The sequence below is a fragment of the Gymnoscopelus microlampas genome (assembly GCF_963454915.1).
Source record: "Gymnoscopelus microlampas genome assembly, chromosome: 2".
Taxonomy (NCBI): Eukaryota; Metazoa; Chordata; class Actinopteri; order Myctophiformes; family Myctophidae; genus Gymnoscopelus; species Gymnoscopelus microlampas.
In genome coordinates this window covers 34,443,919-34,463,850 of record NC_139939.1, presented here as the reverse complement: position 1 = coordinate 34,463,850, position 19,932 = coordinate 34,443,919, and the positions used below count along the sequence as shown (strand labels likewise).

The 19,932-nt window shown below is 43.6% G+C and overlaps 1 protein-coding gene and 1 long non-coding RNA gene across 5 annotated transcripts in view; both read right to left on the bottom strand.

Moving 5' to 3' along the window:
- Positions 1-19,932, bottom strand: part of LOC311061082 (polymeric immunoglobulin receptor-like) — a 41,549-nt gene that overhangs the window by 7,381 nt on the left and 14,236 nt on the right. For 2 of the 4 annotated variants that reach the window (XM_084079589.1, XM_084079592.1), the window contains exons 1-4: positions 14,814-14,871; positions 8,609-8,953; positions 7,687-8,007; positions 5,060-5,383 (exon numbers count right to left, since the gene is read on the bottom strand). In XM_084079589.1, coding sequence (XP_083935715.1) covers positions 5,060-5,383; positions 7,687-8,007; positions 8,609-8,953; positions 14,814-14,853 — 1,030 coding nt within the window. In that variant the 5' untranslated portion in view covers positions 14,854-14,871. Of the gene's footprint in view, positions 1-5,059; positions 5,384-7,686; positions 8,008-8,608; positions 8,954-14,813; positions 14,872-19,932 lie in introns of those variants that run through there. The other 2 variants (XM_084079591.1, XM_084079590.1) reach the window with 2 other exon arrangements.
- On the bottom strand, positions 18,716-19,203 carry LOC311062613. The gene is made up of 2 exons (XR_014602518.1): positions 19,164-19,203; positions 18,716-18,835 (listed from the first exon to the last, which is right to left on the bottom strand). It is a non-coding gene; the product is annotated as an uncharacterized lncRNA (long non-coding RNA).

Below are 19,932 nucleotides of genomic sequence, written 5' to 3'. Positions count from 1 at the left end.
CACCTTTGTCCACCAGAGGGCGCCAAAGCGCCAGTGGAACAGGGTCACGGCGGTTTTGCCTTCCGTCTCACAGGAAGCGATCAAGCGCCACTGTGAACCGGAAGTGCTTGAGTCAGAAAGAGCGGACCTCTGTCTCCGCCATTTTGGAAGGACAGACGACCCCTCAGCTGTCACGCCTCACAGGTTTCCATGGAAACAGAAGGCCTCGTCTGCCGCTGGAATACGACAGGGCGCCTCCTACAGAGAGGATAACTTTGTCGACGCTCCGCGCAGAGACGACGGCCGAGGTAGGCTTATTTCTGACGTCGGGAAATTTTCCCGTGACCAGTCACGTGACTCCTCCGAGTCCCCCGGGCAAGCCAGCACTACTAACGCGCACGGCCCCGCCTGTCCAATCGGCAGCGCCGTTGGTTTCCATGGGAACAGGCGAGCGGCGACGACGGACGAATCGAATGTTGACGTCAGGGAAGGCCCCCGTGCCCAGTCACGTGACCCTGCCGAGTCCTCAGGACAGACCGTTAGTACCTCTACTGTCTCTACACCGCTGGTGCCAGTAGCAGCGTCAATGGTCCCCATGACAACGAATACTCGCTCCGAGCGGCCGATGACGTCATCAGCCCCCACCGACCCGTTCGCTCGGGATGTGGAACAATGGAAATATTGCAAGCCGAATCCTTGGGTGTTGTTGCACACAATACTGAAGGGTTACAGGCTGCAATTCTCCACAAAAACCCCCATGACAGACAAAGTATTGTTTTTCTCATGCGTAGGGTCCAGCAGCCTCAACAAATATTTGAAGGTTTACAACTTTCGAATGTTTGATAACTGCTTACTGTTGTTTCACTTAGCAGCTATCTAGCCTTACTATCATCAACACATAGCAGTGTTGTTTTTTGGTACAGTGCATAGCCAGCCACGCTAAAGCAACACTGCGGTGGCCACTATCACCGCTACCTTTCCACGCTCCCTAACGGGCGTTGCTCGTGCGGGTCCGTGGGATTACGTGACGACATCATTGGTCTCCATGGGAACGGATGCCAACATTGTCGTGGCTCATGGTGGGTTTAGCCTTGACTAAAGCTTAGACTTCCAGTCAGGCTACTGTTGTTTTCACTTAGCGGCTGACTAGCCTTACTATCATCAACACTTGCAGTGTTGTTTTTTGATACAGTGCATAGCCAGCCACGCTAAAGCAACACCACGGTGGCCACCTACCACCACGGCTCAGCCTTTGAACCTGTGCGGGGGGGAAAACATTGCAAATCCTTTGAATGAACTGTTCCGACTGCAGCTTTTGCCGCAAACTGCCTAACTGAAGGGTTTTTCCCTTCAAAGCAGTCCGCTGGATCACGTGACGACATCACCGGTCCCGTCGGAAACGTGCGCGTTCGCCACGGGACTGGGTGACATCAGAGAACCTGGTCAGCTCCCCTGATCAACAACAACACACTGTGGTTGTACTGGTGTGTTTTCCACATGCCTTTATGCATAAACCTCCTATGTCAAACAAGGTGTTTGTTTCCGGATTTTGACGTCCGTGTCTCTGCTACGGACGGTGCGTTGAGGGGATTGGTGGACCAGCATCGGCCTAAAACAAGGATGCTTTTTTCCACGTTCCTTTCTATCCACCGCAGTCAGGTGGGGGCGCGGCACACAGACGTGGCCGTTAACCCACTTGAAGTCGCAAGGTTTTCACCATCGACGTCTGTCGAGCGTTTTGGTCCCGTCTCAGCAGACCACCTTCATGGGGATCTCGCTGGGCTAGACCAGGCTCACAGGCGTCTGTCCCGGGACGGGATAGACAGCTTTTGGGGCCTATGGTCTTCTCGCGTGAGGCGACAAGTCACATACAGGCTATGCTTGCAGGCGGCGGGTCTCATGACTTCGGCCTTACACCTGTTTCGTTTAGACAAGCCCCACTTGTGACCCCTTTTTCCCCAGAGGTGGATGCGGGCTCTTGGAGTCCCGTCCACCTGAGGTTATCAGAAGGTCCAGGTATCCCCACGAGAGCCGCTCGGTCAGGGGGGTGTGGGGTCCCAGTCTACAGACGGCCCACATCAACTACTTGGAGCTGATGACGGTCTTTTCTGACGGTCAGACATTGCAAGGCTCGGTTTCGAGGTTGTCATGTCCGGCTCAGGACCGACAACAGCGCGACCTTGTGCTATGTCAACAAGCAGGGAGGCCTGGCCTCTCCGGTGTTGGACAAAGCTAGCTGGCGATCTGACGCTGTGGTGCGACGCGCGCCTTGCGTCTTTCAGAGCCTCACATGTACCGGGCCTCCTGAACAGCGGTGCGACTCTGTTGTCCAGGGGCAATTTTTGGTACGCAGATTGGCCTCTCCTCCGGAGATAATGAGCCAGATCTGGGCCAGTTTTGGCCGACTGAACTGCTTTATGCGTTCCCGTCACTGGAGTTGGTCCTCTCAACAATGGAGAGGGTCAGACTCCACGGACTGTCAGTGCCGCTGGTGGCACTGGCGTGGGGCGCATGGAGGTCAGGAATAATCCTCCCCTCTGCGACGAGCCCTGGCCCCTCCCCCCGAACAGAGATCTGTTACGACAGGCAGGGTACGAGATTTTCCACAAGCGGCCTCAGGACCTAGACCTGTGGGTCTGGCCCGTGAGAGGGAGACCTTGACTTTGTGTGGCCTGCCCCCTGAGGTGGTGACTACCATCCAGGGCGCGAGGGCCGTTTCCACGAGGGCTGTGCACAACGATAGATGGAACATGTTCGTGTCTTGGTCTCTGGAACTATCACCGCCAGTGGTGGTTTTTCCAGGCCCCGGTACGCAGCATCCTCGTCTTCCTGCATGGCAGGTTGAGTCAGGGTCTGGTTTTCTCGACGGTTAAGGGGTACCAGGCGGCCTTTTCCGCTTGTCACGAAGGTTTCGGTGGCATGACAGTTGGCCGACATCCTCTGGTGCGTCGTTTTTTGAAACGGTGCCAGGCGGGCCAGACCGGTTACTAGGCCTCTTTTCCCGGCCTGGAACCTGGCCGTGGTACTGGGGGCCCTTTGCCGTCCACCGTTCGAGCCGTTTTGAGTCTGTAGATCCGCAGTTCGTCAGTTTCAAAACGGTCCTTTCAGTTGCTTTGTCTACAACTAATCGGGTTAGTGACATGCATGCACTCTCGGTGAGTTCGGAATGCTTGAGGTTCTCGGGCAACAACAGGAGGGTTTTGTTTAAAGGAGACACACCATGAATTTCACTTTTTTTGGGGGGGGGGGGTATTTTTTGGGCTCCCCAGTGTCTCTTGTACCCCAAAAAATATTTTGTTTTAACATTGTCATTCATTCTCATTTCAGAGATTTTCAGAATGGGCGTGTCTGAACAGGCCATCTCAGAAATGTCATGTTTGCTTACATCACGAAACTTTCTGCCCATGTATTTTGACAGACAGAATTGCTCAGTAGCACCCCTCTGCCCAACAGGACGTTTTGGTATTGCAGCTGAAAGTGCTTTATAAGCCTGAGAGAATTGACTTGGGATGAGTATATCTGAGTGTTGATTTAGGCTCAAACCTTTTGAAAATGGTTTGAGGGACATACACCATATGATATTAAATATCAAATATTTGTTTTAAATTCATGGTGTGTCTCCTTTAAACCCAACTTAGCGTTTGCTCCCAAGAACGGGTTGGTGACCCAGGCCCCGTTTGAGCTGTTTTTCATCCACCTCCTTTCGTTTCAGCGGAGGATGAGCGGCTGCACTGTCTTTGCCCAGGGAGGGCTCTGAAGCTCTGCTGCCAGTGGACAGTGATCGGCCGGTCGTCGTCACAGCTTTTATCTCCTTCGGACCATGTGGTCGGAGGAAGGCGGTGGCTAGGGCGACGCTTTCTAGATGGATCTTGGATGCCATTAGGCTGGCCTACATCAGTGGTGGCGCTCCAGTTCCAGAAGGACTGAAGGCTCACTCTACTAGAGGCATGGCTGCATCCTGGGCTCTCTCCAGGGGAGTTTCGGTCCAGGAGGTTTGCGAGGTGGCAAACTGGTCGTCTCCATCGACTTTTGCGGCTTCCTGCAGCCTGGACGTGGCGGCGTCGTCAGTGATGCACGCTGTCCTGGGCGTAGCGGCTGTCTCTAGCTAGAGTGGGGGAGGTTTGGACAGGATTTTGTTACCCTGTTTTTTCTCTCTCCTGCCTTCCTTCTCCTGAGTCCCCTCGGGACCACCCTGGTAGGGTCCCAGGGGAAGAGGCCCTGTTTCCTTGTGTTTCACTTTTGGGACAGACTCGGGTCTGTTCATTAGTTCAATAAGGAAGACTTAGTCTGTCAGGGTCTACCTTTTTTCTATATCCCGCACCCCCGGCCCGGAGGTCACGCCCGTGGGGGCGGGGCCTTACGGCAAGGGGGCGTGCGGGACTGGGAGGGTTTCCGTATGGCTATAAGCCCAAGGGGGGTTTATGAATCCCATAGTGAGTATGTTACGGAGAATTTGACAAGAAACTCGAGGTTACGAATGTAACCCCGGTTTCTTTAGAATTCGGAGTAACATACTCACCTAACACCCCTGTTTGTGTGCATCTGCATGCAGAGAGCGGTTGTTAAAGAGGATGAGCCACGTCACGCGACCGGCTTTAAGCCGGTTCCGGTCTACCGGACACGTGACATACCCTTCTCAGCCAATGAATGGCCCGGGAGTTTATGGTATGTAGCTCTGTTCATCGCCAGGAGGCGCTGATATCCCATAGTGAGTATGTTACTCCGAATTCTAAAGAAACCGGGGTTACATTCGTAACCTCGAGTTCATCTAGAAGGTGCGGGTTTGTCCATATGTGTTCAAATACAATGTCCATATATTTGCCAGAGAATCACTGTGTTTACTTATTTATATCCATAATATTTTTTTTCCCCTTAAAAAACCTGCACTATCCACACGTTTCACACATTTTTTTTTTGCTAAGTAGTTACTGTATTGATTTTAAATCACTGAATTGTATCGTATCGCCATGAATGAACCACTATCGTCCATGTATCGTATCGTCAACCATGTATCGTGATGCGTATCGTAGTTAAAATGTATTGTTACACCCCTAATATCTATATCTCTTCAGACTTATACCTGACAGGTGGATGTTGGTATAGTTGCCAGCGCTCCATCCCTTATCTGAACCACACCAGTATGTCCCAGCATCCTGTGCTCTCAGCGCTGTGATGGTGACCAGGAATTGGTTGGAATCAGAGTTGTTATCTTGCAGTGACAACCTGAGGTCACGATGTGTCTTTTCGCTCTTTTCGCTCGTCACAATATCCTCACAGCTGTGGCGGTGTTCGCCCTTACAGAAGAACTTGGCATTAAGCTTGTGTTTTGGTGGATAAGGACACTGTATATCTATCGGATGTCCCTCTGTTCCATTCAGCTCCACCGTCTTTACACAGCACCATTCTATAAAACAGAGTTTCTTTTTATTATTATGAAAACTTGATATGGTGCTGACTTCCTTTCCTTAATCACGTTATAACAGGTAGTATAACACAAGCAGTATGTCTAATGGATATCAGTTTACAGTTTAGGCGTTTAGCAGATGCTCTTAATCCAGAGAAATGTACAGTAAGCAAGGACACAAGATAATACATCATAATACATCATAATACACATAATACATCCATCTTCCCGGATCATTTGGAGAGGCTTAAGTGCACATGCCAGTAAGGCGAGAGTTACAATAGTCAAGTTTTGATATGACTGATGCCTGGATAAGGAGCTGGGCTGACTCCTGGGTGAGGAAGGGTGTAATCCTTCATATCTCTGCTGTCCAGCGCGAACCTGCAAACTCTAAAGCGCTCATTGTTCAGGAAATGAAAAAACTAAATATACGTTTTTCAGGAAATGAAGAAAAGCGTATATTTTTAAAACAAAGCAATACTACCTCATCAAAGTTGGTATAGTGACTTTATATATTGTCAGATACTTGCATGTGTCATATTATCAACACTTTACCCAAATCCAGCGCAATTAAGACTTAAGAGGAGTTAGGAGTTTCCGACGAACAGAAATCCATCTCAAGTGGAGTTGGGAGTCCGAACAGCTGACAAAAGCTCTGCTGCTGAGGGAAGGGTAAAAATTCCCAAAAGGTAACAACGGATCTCCAAGCTCACAATGCATCACAACGTGTGAATTAATGCCCTGATGCTTCATGACACTTATTATATAGGCCTACAATAATAAACAGGACTTTAAATATCACAATAACTGTTTGAGTTTCAGTAGAAGTAGCGCGACAGAAATGAACTCCTTTCTTCTTGTCACATTGCTCTCCTCATTAAACACTTCATAGATTTTAGAAATATAATTACTTGTTTTCATAACATTAACATCAGTGCTAAGTTTGATAAACGGGTACACTGCACAGTTTTAACAGACTACAGGGAGTTTGTTTACGTGGTCCTACTCCTCGCTCACTGCGCAATGCGCTCTGCTCATGCTGTGAAAAGGCAGCACTGGAGAGGAGAGGGGGGGAGTTGTTTGTTTTTGACAGACAGTTTGAGGATCCAATGGAGTTGGGAGTTTTCGTCAGAGGCGCTCTTTAATACTTTTAATTATTATTTTTTTATTTTATTTAAAGCTTCAGACATGTTTCTTTGCATGTTTCAACTTTTCCTTATTGTGCGTAAACATGAGTGTGTCGACATTATCTGGGCCTATGGTGTTCCTGAGAAGATGGTGCAGGCATTGGCGGCAAGCTATAGTTGGATTCAAGCCAACGTTCTGACCCATGATGCTGTGAGTTTGAGATAGGCTACTCGCCTGCATCCTACACGGTGATACACTGACCCCCAACCTGTTTATTGTAGCGATGGACCATGCCCTAAGACTCACAATCAGAGGCAGGGAGGAGGCATTGGGTTTCACGTTGGTTTCAAGGAAGAGTCGGCGAGTACATCCCATTCCATCACAATCACAGACTGACTATGCAGATGACATTGCCCTAGTCTCAGACACAGCAGAGAAAGGAAAGGAAATAGGCCTATACTGATAGTAGAAATGGAGGGCAAGAAGATCAGCCTCAAGCTCAGTGCCAAAAAAACAGTAATGGCATTCAACATGGAGGACAGAACCATCGATTTTGCACCAAATATCTTGGTGCAAGATCTGAAGGTCCAGGCACTTGCCTGGAATGCGTTGTATGGGATGAGGAGAGTGTGGACATCTGAGATGGGAAACAACATCAAGAGACGACTGTTCGAGTCTACAATGAGTAATGCTGTACGAGGCCCGAGACCTGAACGCTGACAGTACAGCAGGAAAAAGCCCTGGATGGCGTCTACACAGGAATGCTACGAATGGCACTTGATGTCACATTGGAGGACCACATCAGAAACGTGGACCCCTCCTATGGGTCACGGACAAGGTCAGAGAGAGAGGGAATAACTTGACGGGGTACTGTGTCAGGCATCCACTGCAAGCTGTTGGCAACATATATCCTTATATGGCAACTTATATCCTTTTTAAGCCTTAGTTATTATGAGCAAATGACTTATATCCTTATATGGTAACTCATATCATTTTTAAGCCTTAGTTATTGAGAGCAAATGTGTGTGTATTCAATATTACTGTTTTATGTTGTTCATATAGACCCCTCCAAACAAAGCCCACTGATACTGTGGGAGCCAACCGAAGGCACAGCTAGAAGGGGAAGGTGCTAATGAAGCACTGTCATATGACTCAGGCTATGACTGCCCTCTCACCTTTGACCTCCAGCTGAAAAGCAGAGAAGTGGTCCAAGCTTGTGTTGCTGTGGAAACCACAGAGGTACCTCCCATTGTCCTCATGGCTCAAACTGGTCACGTTCACTGTGAACTCTCCTGCTGCTCTGTCATCATTCAGAGTGAGTCGTTCCTGCGTGTTGCGGTCGGAAGTCACCAGTGCATTCTGCCTACAGGTTGAGGACTGATTTCCTCTGCAGAAATACTTCAAGCTGAGCTGGTGCTTGGCTGTGTAGGGACATCTGATGGATATAGGACTTTCCACATAACCCTGGACTGTGGTCACGTGGTCACAGCACCTGTCTGTTGAAGCAAACAACATGCATCAGAAACGTCCACAAGTACAGGTGCCACAGAATTGCCATGAGAAGAAAAAGATCAAGTGACTTTTTTGGGGGGGGGAAATAACAAGACGTTAGTTTGGACAAGAGCTTTTTTTAAATAGAAGTATCGATAAAAGCATCCAATTTATTTTTCATATTTGACCAGTTGAGGCCCATAAATCGGCATATGTCTAGTCCATACACATAGTCACATTGTTAAATTATTTACCACATTGTTACTCAGTGTTGCAACATCCAACTCAACTCTCCCCAGTGCCCACATCCTTCACTAATATGCATTGTAATTATAGAAAAACTGACAGTAAAGGGGAAGTGTGTTTCATGGAAATATGTTTGAAAGAGACAGATAAAGAAAGAGAAAGAGAGAGAAATTCATGAGTAGAATTATAATGCACAGCTGAAGCTTCTAAAAGCTGACATAATTGTACAAATGTTTTATATTTTATGGCCATGATGAGGCGTGGATTAAAACCCAATTAAATCAATATATTTCTATATTGTAGCCATTAACAATGGTAACATACTATAAGTCTGTCAAACAACTCTGACAACATATTTACCTGGGACCACTTCCACCTGTACTTCATAATAGAGGTCTTTCCCGTTCCTGCTCACTCCACACCAGTATTGTCCTGCATCGCTCAGCTGAAGGCCAGTGATGGTGACTACTCTGTTTTTAGTAATAGAGTACCTGCCCACCGTAATTACTTCAGTCTCAGTAGGCCAGTCAATTTGGGTCTCAATAAGAACATCAGCATCGCCACAGCCTCCTTTACACAAGTAGTACTGGTAATTATACCCATAGCCCGTTTGGTAGGGGCAGGGAATTTGAACTTCACTCCCTTGGTATCCGGCCACACGAATCGCTTCTACTGCACTTCTGCTGCATGTAAGCAACACAGCAGCTGTAGGGAGAGGACAGACATGAAATCAGAATATGGGTCTTTCTTTCATCAAAAACATGTTTCACAAAAAGATTATATAATATATTATGTTTCAAAATATACAATATTTAGGATGTGGTGTTGATGCTGTTACCCCCAACATTACTATTTTATCCCCAACATGTCTAGGTCTGCTTTACTGACATCACTGATGTCAGAGAATAAACATGAAACCAGTAGGGCAATTTGCCACCGAATATTCAAGAATTCAATAATAATTTATGAATGTTTCAATGAAACATTGTTTGGATTTTCTTTTGGTGTGTGCTCAAAGGAAACAAAACAATACAAATACACAACACCAAGGACACAGTTAAGTTAATGACCTGAACTCATAGAGTTATAATATATTGCCTGAACTGGGTACCCACTGTCTCAGGAGATGTGCTGTTACAGGACAAAAAGTGGATTGGATGAGAGGGGTCCCTGATTATTTTCAGACCGATCCTTAAGATTAAAAAGTTATAAATATCCTGAGTCTGAGACTTCCTCAGGGCTCCCCACCCACACTCTTCCTATGTGGCTTTAGTAACACTGCATTTGATTTCTTGTAATTAGCCTACTTTGGATTATTATTTTGCCACTTTTTTGTCCATTCAAACACAAAAATATTGTTTCTTCAGTGATTGTGTGTGGTGGTTGACGCGCTATGTAGCACCGCTGCTGTACAAAGAACCTGTTCAACTGCTGTATGGTTCTTTAACGGTTCTCTACTGGTTCTTAGGCACCTCTAATGATTCTATATATGGTGCTATATATCACCTTTAAGACATGTCTGAGCCAAAGAACCCTTTTAGTGCTGTTTAGCACCATTTTTGTTATGTGTGAGATACTGTATGATCTACTGGATAACAATTGATGTTGATGAAACAAAGTTGATGATAAAATCCGAGAGCATCTATAAGTCATACTTCTTTCTTTTTTTAAATCTTTTTTTTTGTCATCAGTTCCCTCCCACATAAGAGTGAACAAAAGCAAGTAGCGTCAAAATACAAGATAGTCTCATAAGCCTGTGCTGTACAATACTGTGGTTTGCAACAGATCGGGCAACAGATAGATTTTCATGCTGAGGTCTTTTAGGGGCCGTGTCCATTGAGGCTTTCCCCTCGGCTGAAAACGCCAACGCTCGCCTAGAAACGTCCAAATGCCCAAGTAGAAAATATTTCAGCTCAAGCTTCAAGCAGCAGCCGTGTCTATCAAGATGTTTTTTCCTGAACACAGTTTAATTATGTTTTGAATTGTTTACAACTAGAAGCTCGCCCCCGCTACGCGGGGGCTCGCGTCTAGCCCGTGGCCACGCCCACGTAGCGCCCGCGGCCACTTGGCAACTCATATAAGTGGCGTAGCGTCATGAGGGTCAGTGGGGCCGTGGCTGGGTGAGTGAAGACCCTGTAGTGCGGATGATATGTGGCATAGAGGGGCAGATTGTAAATCCCCAGAGGAAACATCCGTGGGCTACCATTGGTTCAGCGATGTGTGCGGTCGCCCTGCGGCCCCTCCTCCTCCACCAATGTGCAGTATTGAGAGCCCTGACGTCACAACAATTGGAGCGATGGGCACTGCACTGTGGTTGGTTAGGGTACACCTAGGGCCCAGGTAGAACCCAGTTAAAGCCTGCATGGGCAAACCCAGGTAGGACCCGCCTTGGTCCCACATAAACATGGGTAGTTGGGGCCCACCTAAGGGCCAGGTAGAAGCTACTTATAGCCTGCATGGGCATCGCAGTTGGGACTGAAGTGGATGTCGCTGACATTGCTGACATGGGGTCCATATGGTTTAGCCCACCTTGAAACCATATGGGAACTACGCTGGCATGCTGGCTGTAATGCAAACGCTGCATCATACCTGCAGTGTGTAGTTTGATGTTGTGTGTGTAGCAGATATACCTGCAGTGTGTAGATCAATGTCCATATGAAAGTCAATGCCCAGCAGTGTTTTTTTCCCCCAGCAGAGTTTCTAGTGTCTCTGTCTCTCTCTGGAAGAGGTTGCACATGAACTCTGCAGCCGCACTGAGGCGCTCCAACACAAACACTCTGACATTAAGCTGCTTCACACAACAAACATCAGCACGACGCTGCTGTTTGTCCAAAAGACACAATATCTCCTCTCCCACCGACGTCATGTGTTCATTTATCGACAGCCGTACAGACTCCTTTTGACACATTTTACCTCGTTTATCCAGCTCTCACTGACTCATCGGGCTGTTATTTTGCTGCGATCAAGTCAACGATGTGAGAGATTAGCTATCACAGACGGACGGACAGGGGGTGAAACATAGTCTTGCGCCATGCCTTTCGGCCTGGCGGAGACAATAAAAAAAGGAAAGTAAAGGAGATGAGCATTTCTGCAACAAAAGTAGTCAACAAACTATACTATGAAAACATGGGCCACATTGTCAAAGAATGTAAGAAAGAGGCAGTCATGTAGAAAATAGCCGATCTACAAGCTTACAAAGCCTCTCAACGTGAGGCGTTTTGAGCTTGTAGATCGGCTATTTTCACAATATGTACTTGTGGAACGGAGTAAAACAGAATGGGGGGGTCCCCAGATCAAGTACGTTTATTTGGGGGGGGGGGGGGGGGGGGGGGGCGTGAAAGGGTTGATAAGCACTGCTGTAATCGGAGCGAAATTATCTGAAATTACTACATGACCATAATGCAGCGTAACATGCGTTGCACGGGGCGGTCCTGCCATTACGTTAGTTACTGTAGTTGCTGTGGAGCTACATAGTTCTCCAGAAGACACACACAAACATACACCATCTACAATGGACTAACTGAGCAGCAATATTGACATTCACCACACGAACGTGCATTGTTGACAAAGTGATTGCACAGCCGCTGCAGGCATGACAACCACGTTAGCGTTAGCGACATGGCAGCTATCACAGCGCCCTGTCCGTCGTCGCTGGGACTAACTGTGATGGCTACAGCAGTAACAGCAAGCTGTCTGCGATGCCATTGTCTGGAGACTGCTCTTAGCGTGACACGACCAATGAGAGTGAGCGCTGTAGTTGTTGCTAAGATACGGTGGCGTCTCTGCCCCATAGCTTGTAGATCTCTCACGCATGATTGGCGTAGGCTGCGTTGCCAGGTCTGACTGTTTGTATACGCGATTTTGGGCTTATTTGGGTGCACTTTTGGGCTCGTTTCCATAGACCACGGCAGCGCTTATTTCTTTCCCGTGACCGATGTGGCAAAAAAAGTGCAAAACGAACCATCCGGAAGTAAATTGCGAGATGAAATATATAGCACTTTTTGATTATTAGAGAAGGAGACACATGTGAAGGTTGAAAATGAAAGGTAGGAGATTATATAGTTTTTCCTGAGGGATTTTTGTAGCAAGTTGTGAGAGAATTGGGCCACTCCTGTGGGCGGGGGGCTGATTAGAACCATTGGGGTTTGAAAGGAGACGCTCTCTGTTTGAGTAGTAGAGATAGGCGTGCCGCGTTTTTGGAAACACCAGCAGCGTGACGTGGCACCGAGCATTTATTTTATGTTTTTTAGCCAAGAAAAATGCATCAGTGGACACGGCCCCTCAAGCAGATAAAAACGGTGGTGCAAAATAAATGCTCAGCACCACGCCCCGCTGTTGGTGTTTCCAAAAACATGGCGCTCGCGCTCCCATTGTAAATAATTCAAAACACTCACAGGAAAAAACATCTTGGTGGACAAGGCCCCTTAGTTTTTATTTGATAGACTGTCTGATCACTTGATTGATACAGTATGCTTTCACTACTTTATTATTCATACTGTACAGTATATATCATTGCTGTTGAGCAGAAACCTCTTATCTCCATATTTTAACTTTTTGTAAATCAATGCCCTACTTGATCATTTCTGCAGTGTCACACAAAAGCAGTATTATACAACAGTATTATGCAAAAGAAGTATACAAAAATGTATTATGAATGGGTGAAGTATGAAGTTAGCTAAAGTATAGAAAACAAGGGTTGTCTATAATGATCTGAGAATACGTATCTGTTATAGGCTAGATCTACATGCTACTGTATATGAGGATGGCATAGCAGGAAATGCTATGGAAAATACATAGTGAAGGCTGTAATGTGCATACTGTGTGTATGCAAATAAGTTGTTTTATTGTAACAGCAATTCTCGTCATTCAGTGTTTTTCAACTACTATGTATGACCCAAAGGGGTGGTTTCCTGCCCACAGCAACCTTATGACAGCAAAATTAGCTGAAAGGGGAACAAGGTATATGTCTCTGTTTAATGGTTTTGTTGCACTGTTTTCATGGTCTTATTGTTATCGGAGTGATCTTATCGTTGGCTATTATTATCTGAGGGTTTTGCTATGGTTGGTACCTTTTTCATGTATTTTTCTAGTAAGATGGTTTATGTAAGTTAGTTTTGTGATGGGTTTTATAGGAAAATGTATTGTGCCATTTGAGATGTTTTCTTTATAGTTTCTATGTTTGAGTACTGAAATAAATAATCAAACTCATCAGTCAAGTCAGTCTGCTACAGGTGTCTATGCAAAAATGCATCATTGTAAAAGTAGTTCCCAGATGTGGGATTCATTTTCTAGGCACTTTTTCTTGGTTCTCTTTTTTTGTCTGCAGTTCCTGTGGGGAAAAAGCAAGTAGTATCACAATATGAGCCTGTTTCATAAGCCTGTGCAGCCTATGGTTTGAAAAACAAACCATCATGCCAGGGCCCTTTAGCTTGTATTTATTTGGCAGGCTGACTGATCAGCTGATTTATGTGTTTTCACTTCTTTAGTATTTTTATTTAACAATTACACCTGTATGTGGGCTGATTTTTGTTTCCAGTCCGCACTAAATGGGTCTTAGTTGGCCCAATTTTCTAGAGGGCCGTCCTGACCATGGGCTCCCTCCCTGTCCCTGGGCCCAACATGACCATTCATATGACCAGCTCTGTAAATATCACAGATGCAGGGCAAATCTTTCTCTTTACACTTCTAATGACTTATAATCACTCTATAATGCATTATAACTGTCAGTATCATAAACTATGAAATTATTATAATATTTGACTACTATGTGAATTATAATACACTATGATCCTTGTCAAGAACATGTCCAGTAATTATGAAGTATTATAGTACTTGACCTAAGAAGCCTTTGTAAAAATGTTTTATGTCATGATTGTTGTTATAAAGCATTATTAGTAATTATGAGTTGTTATTATTATTATGCATTATAAGTATATTTATAATGCATAATATGAAATGCATATGAAATGCATTTGTGAAATCCTTAATTGGAAAATACATTGCAATGATTTAAACCTGAAGATCGACCAATGGTGGCTTAAATACCACTGTGTATTAGACAAATTACTTAAAACATGACATAGGAGCTTATTACTTATTATTAAGTGTCTATGGGCCAGTAGTGCAGCCACACCCCAGGGAGAGGATATAATGAAATAAATATGATTTCCAGGGAAGGCGCTTTCCTGTTTTTGGATGACAGCAGTCCATTACTTTAAGAGGTGAAAACACTATCAAGCTACTAGTCAGCATGTGCTATGTAGGAATAAAAAAAATCACAACTAGAATTTGCCCACCCTGGTGGTACCGGTTTGCTAAATGTGGGGTCTTGGCCCATGGACTATATGTGGTATGTGCCATAACCACTAGGCCATCAGTGCCCCCCAATTGATGATGGGCTTTCTGGACATTATGGCTTACAATGACACCCCATTTAAGACAAGAAATGGTGGTCCCAGGGATTTGAAGCTATTGACTCTCTTGACAGCCTGATCACTGATGATGACCAGATCATTTTGGTTTAAAATGAAATAAAGACCCATTAGTAAGAAGCTAAAGCACTTACCACCAAACAGGAAAAGCATTAGGTCTTGTTGGCTCCACATGTTCAAGAAGTAAGAAACACAAACACTACAGAAGCAGCAATGGGAAAGTAATGCTCAGTTCCCCAAGACAAAGTGAAGTTGTGTGTGTGTGTGTGTGTGTGTGTGTGTGTGTGTGTGTGTGTGTGTGTGTGTGTGTGTGTGTGTGTGTGTGTGTGCGCGTGCGTGTGCGTGTGCGTGTGAAACCGAAACAAGTGCTGCTCAGGAAATAGATTTTGTATTGTTTGCCATGTGATCAAGTGTGAGAGTTTCATATCAAGCCACAGTATTAGCCTATTATCACTCTATTACTTCAGATGCAGAAGTGGAAAGCTATGACCTAATATGGTTAATCTTTATTATTTGATTTAATCTGTAATAAGAGTATTGTATACACTATAGCAGGACAATATACAGTACAGGCTGAGAAGGTGTATTTGCCCTGTCTATACATTGTTATTGTTTGTATTCTAAGTGTCTTTGTCCTGTCATTTTCCTATGTTTCATATGTGGCACCTTAGCCAATCAACTCCTTTTATGTCCTACTGTACACACTGACAAAGAGATTCTGAGTTCAATTGGACATACAGTAATATGGCCCAGTGCCTGACTGTATCATGCCTGAATTTCTGCCACTGAGGGGCAGTCTTTCCATCCTAATGTCATTTACGGGTGACATGAGAGCCTTGACTTGTGAAAACTCCAAAGTGGCACTCCTCGGAGTGCACATCTCAGCTAGGGCTGTGGAAGATGTGGGTTGCAGCTAATAGGACCCAAGGAGGCTTCTCTACAGAATACAGCTTTTCACATTTATGGCAGAAGTGAAAGTGCACACAGCAATTCCAAGTTGGGGTTGATTAGATTTTATGATCTGCCATGATATGGCACTTTTTTCATAGAAATAGCTCAAAAATTAAAACGTTACTGAAATTACCTCAATAATTAAATCAATAAAAACTCATGGAAATTAGAATTTGGTTGGTAAATTATTATTTTTTCATAAGGGACTATTTTTGTTTACACTTTTCAAATCAATGCACACTTTATAAATGCATTTAAAACGCAAGTTTCAGTGTTCAGTGTGTTGGATTACCTATCTCAATCTAAGTTCAAGTCTGTTGATTTTCATACTGTACTGAAATTAATTAAATCCAATGTCTTCCTAGAAAATCAAACAAATACGGGTATTTGTTTGATTTTTTGATAAGGTACGCTTTGGAAAATGGACTGCAGAAATATCAATATACTGTGCCATGAGTTGTAGTAAGTGGTCTAAACATGGTCCTTTAAGGGATATCAAATGAACAGTGAGCTAACAAAAATGATGGATGTCATTCCATTGCATCTTAACATGGAAATATCAAATAGTAATAGTTCAAAGTAACAGCTCACTGTCATACGATTCAGACATCATGAGTCACTGCTAGTGACCTACTAGCACCACCTTAACATATTAATAACGTAACAATTTTAATGTAATTCTCTTTTTCTTATTTACAGTGTCATAGATGTTGGACAAACCCAGTTTTCGCAGAGTGCCTCCTCTCTGCACAAATATTCACTTTATTGCTCCATAGCCCATGTCTTCTCTAAATAAACTGAATATTGCGAAATAGTGAAATCATTCTCATACATTGTTTTTATATTCTTTCCCTAGGGATGAATGACTATTACAGATTTGAAAAACCTGTAGCCTACAGTAGGCCTATGGACTAACCTTCAACATAAACCACCAACCTAGTGTCCAGTGGCCTCGAAGTGCAAAACACAATATTTCAACAAATCAGGAAACACAATAGTTCAGAAAACAGAGGGTAGAAGAAACTCATGTCTCTCTGTATAGAAAGCTGACGATGGCTGTGTACAGAAACACATATGTTTGTGCTATTCTGTTCATTTTTACAATTCTGCTGCCCTTGCATTAAAGGCAATTATCTTCAATATTATCAGGAAGCGCTGGAAGTGTTTACTTCCACTTATGCATTCAAATGCAAGACAACACAGGAGCTTTTAGACTCTTGTTTTAAGTAGAGGCAGTTTTAATGTGTTCCAACATTACTGCTGGACCCTGAAACGATTAAAAGAAAACTTTTTATACATGTCCACTTATTTAAAAATATATATTATTATCATTACTATATTATTTGCCCTTAACTAGAAGGTGATTGACAGACCCCTCTTAATGAACAAGCACTGAACACTTAACTTTTCCCACAAAAACACTTTAACAAAAGTTTGAATTACAGTTCAGAACAGATACTGTGGGTGCAGGTCAAACCTCCAATGTTACAACATTACCTTTATTGTACATAATCATGTCTTCACCAGTTGAATGTAAAATCCACAGAAATGTAGATAGATAGATATATCTATTAAAGTGTCACTCCGTAACAGCAACACACATATTGAAATACAAAATACACATACCAGAGTAAAAGAGTTGAGGACCACTCACAAGGAGTTGTGAGACACTTATCAAAAACAAATAAAACATACATTATAGTACTACTTCACTTTGCAAGTTTGTATTTATGGTCATCAGTTCACTATGCAAACAATATGCTCCATTCGCATAAAACAAAACAATAATAAATATGATAGTTGTGACCAAAAAAACGTATAGGCTGGATATAGCTTATTCTGCCTACACTTTAAACATAAAGTACATACATGACAATTAAAGAAAAATCATTTCAGTCTCAAAAAAGTTAAAAACAGGAGAAGAAAAAAAAAGAATACAGAAAAACAGGTTTTTATATATATAAATAAATATATAAATAAATATATTTTATAAATAAAATATATTTATAAATACAATGCATGATCACATATATTGTTATACATGTGAATACATGATTTTTTTCATGTAATAAGTGCTATTAGGGTTTGTATTTTAATAAAACTAAATACAAAAACTAAATAAAAAACAAATTATACACCGGAACTCATGACATCGTCTCTTAAGAATGAGGTGGCAGGCATTTGTTACCTATAAAATTACACACAGTTTATTTATATAATCAAAAGTCTTTAAAAGTCTTTGGGCTTCCGATTCAATAGAACCATCATTGCATAAAGTACAGTAACGTCTATCAGCTGATAGCCGATTTCTATAGACGGGTTTCCTGTTAGTAAACATGAGAGGAATATGACCGCGCAGAGGAGGGGGAAGCCTATGGGTGCGTTTGGAAATTACGCACCGGAGCACACTCGCCTATTAGTTTGTATTGGCCAGTGCGCTCACTGCCGCTCAGGGCTGTATTTTCGAACGCGCCTTTCACCCGGGCATGCGCAGATTGCGCATTCTGCTCTGTGATGACGTCGCGCGGAAATCCGTCTATAGCTAAAGGAGCAACTCCACATCTGAATTTGGCAAAGGCGCTTCTAAACTGCCTTGACATTATACTTTTGTGCATAGGGCTCTGTGTCAAAGACACTCTCACACAAGGAAATTAGGAGAAATAAAGATTACAAAAAAGAGATGAAAAATAACAGAAATACTACAAAGCTACAATTTAAAATAATCAAAAATCGGTCCAGGTAACATATGCCACCCAAGGGACACTAGCAGGGCTACCCCTGCTGGTGTCAGAAGCAATTAGGCTCTATTCAAGTGGATGGGCGTGGCTACCTTGTGATGATTTTGATTGACAAGCTACACAACCAATAGCATTAATTCCCACCCCCCGCTCTGTTCCCAACTAATAGCATTAATTTCCGAGTCTATTTTTCAGACCGGATATAGAAAGATGGGGAATTTGAAATCGCTGAAAAATAGGCTTCATTTACGGTCTGTAGAAAACAGGGGCGTGACGATGTACTCGTTTTTTTTACGGTCTATGGTGCCACCAGAATAAGCTTAAATCCACTTTTTTTGCACAACTCATCATATCTGTTTGGGTTTTTAGCATTCAGATGCCACTTGTGTGTTTTCGTAGATATCATCTTCACCTTGAAAGGTGTTAGTGCACGTCATATCTTGATTTGAGTACAAGTCCTCCTTGGGCTGCAAGAAAATATGAAAATGAAAATAAGCATAGACGTGGAAGCAACTAGAAATGCACAGGTCGTCTCTACCACCAGCATGTACTATATCACTGAAAAGATGTTAGGCCTACACTGACCTGCATCTTGTATATTTAAACCAGATAAACATATGGGGAACTATGCTAATGTAACTAAAGAAAAAACTATGACGTTTTTTCTTTATAAATTCGTTTTTTTGTATTATCTATCAAATTTGAACTATGTTACCACAAATGGACTGATATAAACTAAACTAAACTAATACCTGCATTCATGCACAATTATTGAGAAAGTTACATTGTTCTGACCTGAGTCTGTTGAAGTTGCATGTTTAGAAGTTGTAGACCGTGAATCATATGCTGTGTTAAAGAACATTATATATGTATGTTAAAAGTCTCTGTTCTGTACCTGTAGTATTTAAATTTCAATTAAATGCTACATGATGATGACAGTATTTTGATAACACTGTATAAGCCACACCAATCACTACATCATACCTCAGTTCTCCTGGGTGTGCACATCATAATTTGATTTACGTACAAGTCCTTGGGCTGCAAGAAAATATGAAAATGAAAATAAGTATAGACGTGGACACATTCACACACTACGATGCACAGGTCGTCTCACCCACCCCAGTTATCACCCACAACCACCAGCATGTACTATATCACTGAAAAGATGTTAGGCCTACTGACTTGCATCTGGTACAGTACATTTAAACCAGATGAAAATATTAGGAAATAGAAAAAGTGCTTCTCGGAGCACAGGTCTCCGCCAGGTCAGGTAGGTAGGTTATTGTCGGCCAGCAATGTTCAGAAGTCGCCAAACAGGATAAAATATGAAAAATCGGACAGAACCGTCTGGACACTTGACTATAGAGATAATGTGTACAGATTTGCATGATGTTTGGACAAAATTTGTAAGAGTAATATGAAAAAAAAGGTTTTGCAAAGTTTGGCCTCCTGGTGGCGCTATGATAGGCCAATGGTAAAAGGTTGGCATTTGTTCCTCAACGCAGCGTGAATGTGCGTGCAAAGTTTCACCGCAATTGGACGCTGCGTTCATGATTTGCGGCAT